This window comes from Hylaeus anthracinus, unplaced genomic scaffold (genome assembly GCF_026225885.1).
Source record: "Hylaeus anthracinus isolate JK02 unplaced genomic scaffold, UHH_iyHylAnth1.0_haploid 11985, whole genome shotgun sequence".
NCBI classification, from domain to species: Eukaryota; Metazoa; Arthropoda; class Insecta; order Hymenoptera; family Colletidae; genus Hylaeus; species Hylaeus anthracinus.
This window is the reverse complement of record NW_026534333.1, coordinates 5,378,010-5,386,333: the sequence shown is the minus strand read 5'-3', so window position 1 is coordinate 5,386,333 and position 8,324 is coordinate 5,378,010. Positions and strand designations below refer to the sequence as shown.

Here is an 8,324-nt window from a genome sequence, read left to right as displayed (position 1 = left end):
AACTAATCAAGCGATTACTAACGAACCGATCCAATTGGCTGCGTATTCCTAACAGAGCTCCTTCGGAGCTTCTCCAAATCAATCGTGCAAATTGCAACGCTCCTCTGGATCGACATGTCCGATAGGACGTCTGATAAGACGTCAGCTCGATGGTCGCGTCCCTCGAGAGTCGTACTCCCCTCCAAGAGCCGGTGGTCGCGGCGCGAGATCGGACACGAATCCGTATTCCGTCAAATCCTCGCCGATTTTCCGCGCGGCGCGAGAACTTACTATTTATAAATGGTTTGAACCCGGTCGCGTTGGCGAACCTCGGTCCGCTCGAGCTGCCGCCTCGTGGGCCGTCGGCGTGGGGAACAATTCGCCACCCCATGGTAAAAATAGAAGCTCCTAGCCAGCTAGCCGAAAGCTCGAGGCTAGAGCTCGAGCGCGAGCGAGCGAGCGACCGCTCTAGCATCATCGCTAGAGCGGAGAGACGGACGGACGGACGGGGAGGTACGCGAGGCGTCTAACAGCGTAACAGAGTGACCAACGTCGCGGCGCTTCGGCCCTGCCCCCGATGATCATGACGACGACGGCGATGCTGGCGTTCCTCGTCGCCTCGTCGCCTCGAGGCCCGTCCTCTTCGTCGTGAGAGGAGCGATACGAGAGTGCGCGCTGCTCCGCGTGTGTGCATACGTGTTCTTTTCGTGCGTGGAGCTCCGCTTGCTTCGTCCTCGTCCTCTTCCGTCCTCTCGTTCTTCGCGTATCGTCTCCTACGCGCGGTTTCGTGAATCCTCGGCTCGGATGGAACCGGTCTCCGAGGGCAACGGAATCGCTCTACATTCCCGGCTGAACACGCTCGCGAAGCTCTCTCCGTGAAGTCTAGTGAATATTTTAAGACAAGAGTCTCCACATGTAGCAAGAGGCGGCGCGGGCTGATTCACTCGGTGCTCGGTTCTCGCGGTACCAGCGAGCTGGGGAAGCGGCTGGTCGTCTCGCCGTGGTGGACACCGTTCGTCGGTCTTAAGGGTCAACGCTGAGGAGAACCAGCCCGGAGACCCCGACGAACGAGCTTTCGCGCCTCGGTTCGCGGCTGGCCGACCACGAACCACCGGGAGCGACCGAGAAAGACGTCGAGAGACGAAGACGGAAAGAGACACAGAGAGAGAGAGAGAGAGAGAGAGAGCCACATTCCGAGCGGATCACGGATGCTTATAGAAGCGTTGCGTAACGGCGTCAGACGGACGGCGAAACTGCGGCTGTTGGGGCCGTCGCGTTTCGACAACTTCGACGAAAAGTCTGCTAGGGGGTCCTCTTCTGGCATCGAGGCGGACATCGAACGCCCTGAACACGGATACTGCGCCGATCTCGAGAAGAACCGTGTGCTCCGCTCGGTGCTGTTTCGTCTGTGCCGTCGCATACGAGGTGCTCGATATACGGATCGAGGAACCGTTGGTTCGACGTACTCGGGACGTTCCCGTCGATCGGGGATCGACTCGTCTTATACACGTGCGTGTGGGTGCGAGTGAAACGGGGGTTCGGTAGCCGTAAGTCGGCCACGAGGAAGATTTAATGAGATGAGAAGACGGAGGAAGTGATAAAGGACGAGCGTGAAACCGGACAAGGTGTTCCACGGTTATCCTGCTGGGTGTATCGATTCCGCGTGTCCCGCGTGATTTCAAGGCCAGCCTCGCAGCGCTGAGCCTCGCAGGGGAGCCGCGATCCTCCGTCGTGGCCTGCGATCGTTCGACGGTGAATCGAGGCTCGCGATGCGTGTCTCTCTGGTCTGTGCTCCTCTCCTACCGACCGAGACTAAAATTAACCCGTGTCGAATCCTAGAAAATTTCGGTCTAGCCTCACATCAAGCTGAATCTCCGTATTTTTAGATCGCGCACGGAGAAGAGAAAAATCCCGCGTGTCCTTGACACCCGCGAACACCGTGTCAGGAATCGATAACGGTGGTATCTCGAGTCTCGACGGACGATCGCGGTCTCCCTGCGCGCGAGAGGGGTGGGGGGGGGGGAGGGGTGGGATCGAACCGACCGCGACGACAGTAAGCTCGTCCAGCGATCGGGATAGATGAGGAGAGGGTTGTTCGGTGATCTTGCAGAGGTCCGTTGGAACGCGTGAACCGGGAAACGTGGAGGCGGACAGGAAGGATGGAGCAACGTCCAGGGGGACGCGTGTGCGATTTTTGCTAACGGGCCAGCACGACGACGATAACGACGACGAAGACGACGAAGACGAAGACGACGACGACGAAGAAGAGGAAGAAAAAGACGAAGATAACGACGTGGGTGGTGGGGTCAGTGGGTGGAGGAGGAGGAGGAGGAGGAGGAGGCGGTGGTGGACGAGCGGCGCGAAGAGATGCAGCAACAGCCGCAGTCTGGCCAACAGTCCGGGGCACCGAACGGGGTGGCAGGTGGTGCCCAATTGCCGCAAACAGGTGGCTTGAGCTCTGCTCAACCTGGAGCGACAGGTACCGCCACGGCGGCGTCCAATCGTGCCCAGGTTAACGGGGGCAGATTTGATTTCGACGATGGCGGCACCTACTGCGGCGGTTGGGAGGATGGAAAAGCACACGGACACGGCGTATGCACGGGACCCAAGGGCCAAGGTGCTTACTCTGGTAGCTGGCACTATGGCTTCGAGGTCTCCGGAGTCTACACCTGGCCTAGGTGAGATCAGATGTTCGCTTTCTTATTCATTTTTGGCATGCTTTCAACCCGATCCGACACTCCTGGGCTTTTCGAGACGGACGTTTCGAGAGCCCGTGTTTCTTACTCGTCCAGGTGGTGCGCTTATGCCCTCGAAATTCGATTAGGGAACCTTGAACGAGGACTTGGATAATAGAGCACGGGTAGTTGTCCATCTGGAAATTAAACGTAATTCTTTTCGAGATATTCAGCTTTCAATTCGGTATTAACTCTTTGCACTCCTACGTCAGTTTTTATCCTAGAGCTCCTTTGTCGAGTTCCACTCGAGTCAGTTTCTCGTTCAAGTATTAATTTTAATCGTACGCTCGGTTTATTATTCCACAGCTTTTATATTCCCGTGAGTTTTTCTTTATCCGTTGCTCTCCAATCCATTAAGCAATCAATTATTTTTCTTTGAAAATTCATGTTTACTGTCTATAAAAGTCACGCGGTGTACAAATCAGTTTTAGTAGCTATAAAAAAAATTCATTTTCTTTAAACTTACAGCTTTAAAAATACATTTCAATTATAATTGTTGCTGATTTCGAAGTCAAAAGTTATCCGCAGAGGTGGTTCCGAGACTGTTTCGAGAAGTAAGAGGAAAGCAACGGAAGCTTCGCGGAATTCCCCGATTCTCGTTGGACTTTGGCAATTTACACGAAACCACCGTACTCTCCCTCTCTCTGTTCGTTAAGGATTAACGTTGATCTCGGCTGAGCCAGTCTCTGTACACATTGTTAATTCCGAGATTGTATAAGCCATCTACCATCGCCGACGAGTCGCCGCTCCGTTCCTACGTGGATCTTAAATTTAATTAACGAAAGTTACCTCAAACTCCGCCAACTTTCGATTCGCTGAGACACTTTTCTTAAATTTTCCCTTAATCGCCTTTTTTTTACCTTTGAAAAGGAAACTTTGGTGCCCCGAGATAATGAAAACGCAGGCGTCTCACACTATCGAAATTTAGTTTAATCGAATGGCGTCTTTTTGGTTTGAAAATACACAAATGTTGGATAAAGATTGAGGTTAACGAGCTTGGTTTAGTCTCGTTAGTTCATTCCAACGTACACGAATCGCAAGTATCTAAAAAAGGCGTCGGTTAAGTCGATGTATCACTCGTCCTCGAAACGCTCCGGACGCCTACCTCTAGAGCTAAATCCTCTCGGAGTCTCTCGTAAGAGGATTGAAACAATTACGTCTGGAGAAGAAAACACGATCAGACGCGAGACGATTCCATTCAACGACGTCTAAGAGCATTCAGGGTTTGTTTGATAAATGTCGAATCCTATCGAAGTGGTACGATCGGGAAATAAAAATTGCTACCTCTCGAAATGCAAAATTTCATCGTCCAAACCTTGAATATACCATGATCTGCAATCTATAGCAATCTAGGATAAACCTTTTAATTAGTTCTATTTTTACGGTATTTCGAAAATATCCGCCACGTTTGGAGTCCCAACGTCGACACGAAGTTTGCGTTTAATTACAATTTCGCTTCCAGGTAGAAGAGAAATTGCTAATCGCAGAGCGAAAAATTTCACCATCCGAATCCTAATAACAAATAGACGAATAAATCCTCGAGTAATGGTAGAAGTTGGAAAACTTGGAAAATTGCTCCCGATCTGGCTGTAGCGGATCGCGGACGGAGAAAAGTTTCGAGGAAACGTTTCTTCGATAGGCTCGAGGTCCCGAAATAGTGGTTGGTTTTGTTCTGTCGCTGCAAGCAGTCTCTAACGGCGTCAATTCGAGATGAACGAGAGACCTTGACACATATATCTCATCGTATACCTGGGGCTGGGCGGGAATCTCCCGATCCTGAAAGTGGGACACCGAGTGCAAGGACAACGAGTCCAGGTCACTGGGATTCCGGCGTTTAGGACCTAGTTCATGGACGCGACGGATAATCGCTTTCCCGAATCTCCCAGGATCCCTGATATTTCAGGAGGGACGAGGAAAAAATAATTCTCCCATGCAGCGTTGTTATTCTCGGGCTGTCCGTGTTGCAAACATTGTTTCGAGAGTTCAGAAAGTCATTTGGCAACGATTCAACTCTGTTCTCGATAATAGGTCTCTAGAAAAAGATAATTGCCCCATGTAAGCATCGTGTTCTTGATCCGTTCGAGCAACAAACAGTGGGTACAAGGGTTCGAGATGGGATCTGGCAGTGGTTCAAACTTGGTCTTTTTTGGGAGAGAAAATTAGAAAAGCTCGGAAAAGAATATTTACGAAATCTTTGGAGTGATCTGTAAATGGAGAAATTGAAATGGGAGTATACAAACTTGATTGTAAAACAGCCTGAAATTAGATCAATGATTCTAGAAGTCATCTTAGCGTTTAGAAAAAAAATAATTTTGCCCTGTTGTAATACGTTTTCAGTTTGTCCAGATTAAAATGGTTCAATGGTTTAGGAAGTGATTTGGCAACGATTCAAACCTGATTTGAGAGTAGGTCTTCTTTAGAAGGAACGATTCTCCGATTCTCCCATGCAGCATTCACTTCTTGATCTGTGCACGTTACAAACAATGGTTCATGGGTTCGGAGTGGTATTTGGCAACGATTCAAATCTGTCTCGAGACTAGACTTTCTTTAGAAAAAGCCATTCTCCAATTCTGCGTCGTGTTCTCGGTTTGTGTGGTCTACGAGAGATGGATTGAAAATGTGGTTCGGTGTGTATTCAATTTTTTCGTACAAAATTTCATTCTCTTTAGGACCTTGTTAAGAGTTTTTGTTTAAAATTTTCTAAAATAAAGAATGCATGTTCTCTTGATATAAGAAACAGAACTTATATGGAAATTATTTTATTTTAATTTATTTTTATACTGAATTTAATAAGCATGCTTTTCTAAATACGACCAAAACCAATTTTCGTAACTTGTTAGATCGTTCTACAAATAAATGGAAGAATCCAATTGATAGATTTTCCTCTCGCTCGCGGTTCATTTAAATAAGAAATGGAGTACGATTATCGTCTACATTTTCTGTATTCCCCTTGTATCTGCTTCCGAATTAGAATTGTCGGAATATTCCCATGATTTCTTTCTACGAAACCGAGCAACGCAGCTATATTTGTAGCTTTGATCGTTCCGGAAGAAATTCTGTCACGCGGCTTTAAATAGTCGAGCGTAACGAGGCTCCGTAAATATAATTGTTATCAACATCTGGTGACACACCGACGAACACGAGAGGGTCGACCTACATTTTTACATATTTTCAGTCGCGGATGTTTAAAAAATAACGATCAGAACCTTCTGTCTTGGAAAGAAACATGCAGTTTACGAACATTTCGACTCCTCGATCCGAGTCATCCTCCGAATCTGGAATAACTCGAGCAAAAACCAAACAGTTGACTAGGATTTTTCATATTTCTGTTTCGGAAATATCACAAATTCATATCCCAAAATCATAAATAATTTCTATTATTCAGCCTCAAATAGACTGGGGATAGGTCACGCGAAAGATTCGAATTCTTCGAGAGTATTCCTGCGTTATTGAATGTCAATTATCGGGACAACGAAACTATCCGAAATATCCAAGGATCCTCGCATCTGATAATCGATGCACTCGACTTCCACGTTACAATCTTCGTTAAAATAATTCTACGCAGTCGCGGAGAAGTAATTACACTTCTGATAAGTAGAAAACTTGTAAGGATTTCCAATTAATGTTTCACCTTCCAAATCTCGAGGTTTTTATTTTAGTAAAAACTCTCTTGACTCGTGGAAACTTTGAAGTAGGTCAGTATTATCTACGAATACGTTAATTCTGGTAACCAGTCAGCTTCCTTCTGTCGTTATTAAGCCACAAAACTGCTATCAGTAATTTTCGTTAGATACAGCGAATAAATAACATTTCTGCCGACTCTCTACGCGTGGTCTTCGAAGTAAAAAAATGTGTAATCAATTTAAAAATTCACTTCGGAAAGCGCAAAGTCCTCGTGTGTTCTGTGCGTATCGATTAAGCGAGAGCGTTAACCAAGCATGTAACAATTACATGAACACGCGTTAGATTCTGTAGCGGCACGTGACAGAAAAATGCTGCTGGAAAGCTCGAGCCACGATCCTATCGCTAACGAAAGTCACGCACGCCAAACGAGTTTCTAATTGAGACATAATAATACGTTTTCGTTGTTCGCTACTATTTCGCCTTAAACGTTTCGACCGTTTTCGAAAAGAGAACCGAAACCTGGCAACGAACCCATGATTTTCGTGGCAATCAATTTGCACGATACAATTTCACGCGCGCGCGCGCGTGTTCCAAGTGACTTCCATATCAATTTTCTCGAAAACGAAGCTCCCTACCAAAAATTTCGTTTCGCGTTTTGGGTATATTTTTATACGAAAAATAACTAACCACTCTCGATTGAATTAGTTCGAAGTCGTGATAATTTGAAAACTCGATACGGAGGAATAATGAATTGCCCACGGAATAATTAAAATGACGTTAGCCAACGTTGCGCCAGTTAATTACTGTTGCGTCCTTATCAGCCTAATTGCATGTGTGTTTAAGAATTCATCGTGTCATTCGATAATCACAAAGAACAATTAGCGCGCATTAAAAGATCCTCGAGCGCGAGCAGTCTTTTAATATTCTCTTTCGACGGATCCTCGCGATCAAAGCCCACCGTTCGCGGAGCCGGAAGGGTGGAAATATCGTGGAAAGAAAATAGAAAGGGGGGAGAGATGGGTGGAACGAAGATGGGGAACCTGTGTTACTTGCCACCACGTATCTGGGCCGAGAGATTCCGTCGTTTCGTTTCCGTCTAAACTGGAGCAAGGTCTTCGTCAAGTCACGTTTTCCTGGGGACGCCCGGCGAATCGCTGCTCCGTCTGTCGCCGATGGAAAAGATGCAACAAGAGACTCGCCAATATTGCCAATTATGCAATTAAAATTTGGTCTTCTTTTTTGGAAAATTGGGCAGGCTCTGTTAGTTTCGATTTCACTTATGGATTGACTTTCATTTAACGATTTCAACAATTACTGCGATAGATACTTAAATCGTGTACCAAACTACTGTTTACTTACATACAATATACTTCATATATTAGATAAAATATTAATTCAATCTTTTGTCCAAGTACTCCGGTTCATACTCCGGAGCAATACCTGCACGATACTTCAATTGCAAGTACCTTATTGCAAGTACCTTTTTCGTATCTCACCTGTAATGATTTAAACACCACTTTCATTATAAATCCTGCGATAAAATTGTTTAGACTTACGCGTTCCTCGATCTTCGTCTGATTTTCGGTGCGAAGAATTATTAGGGGGTGCGCTATCATTCTGTCTCGTGGCGTGTAAACAAGAGGTTTGTGCCTGAAGGCCCTCTCGGCACTCGAGATTCTTAGATAAAATAATTTTTTGGAAAAAAAATTTAACCGACTTCCAAAAAGGTGCAGTGAAAAGTATGAAATAATTTCTAGTCAATTTATATGAATACCCACTAGCTCTAGATATAATTGCTTAAAAGTATGGGAAAATGCAGTGAAAAGTATGAAATAATTGCATTATCCACCGAGCACCTATATTACCGACAGATTAATCTGCATTATCGACCGTGCACTCCACATTATCGACTGAGTAATCTGCATTATCAAACGAGCACTCTGCATTATCGACCGATCCCTCTGCATTATCGACCGAGCACTCATC

At 46.3% G+C, this 8,324-nt stretch overlaps 1 protein-coding gene across 1 annotated transcript in view; it reads left to right on the top strand.

Moving 5' to 3' along the window:
- Positions 1-504: 504 nt before the first annotated feature.
- The window catches only part of LOC128886572 (junctophilin-1-like), a 39,799-nt gene continuing 31,979 nt past the window's right edge, over positions 505-8,324 (top strand). Inside the window, exons 1-2 of the mRNA XM_054141567.1 lie at positions 505-1,604; positions 2,090-2,657. Of these exons, the coding sequence (XP_053997542.1) occupies positions 2,347-2,657 (311 nt within the window). The 5' untranslated portion in view covers positions 505-1,604; positions 2,090-2,346. The remainder of the gene's footprint in view (positions 1,605-2,089; positions 2,658-8,324) is intronic.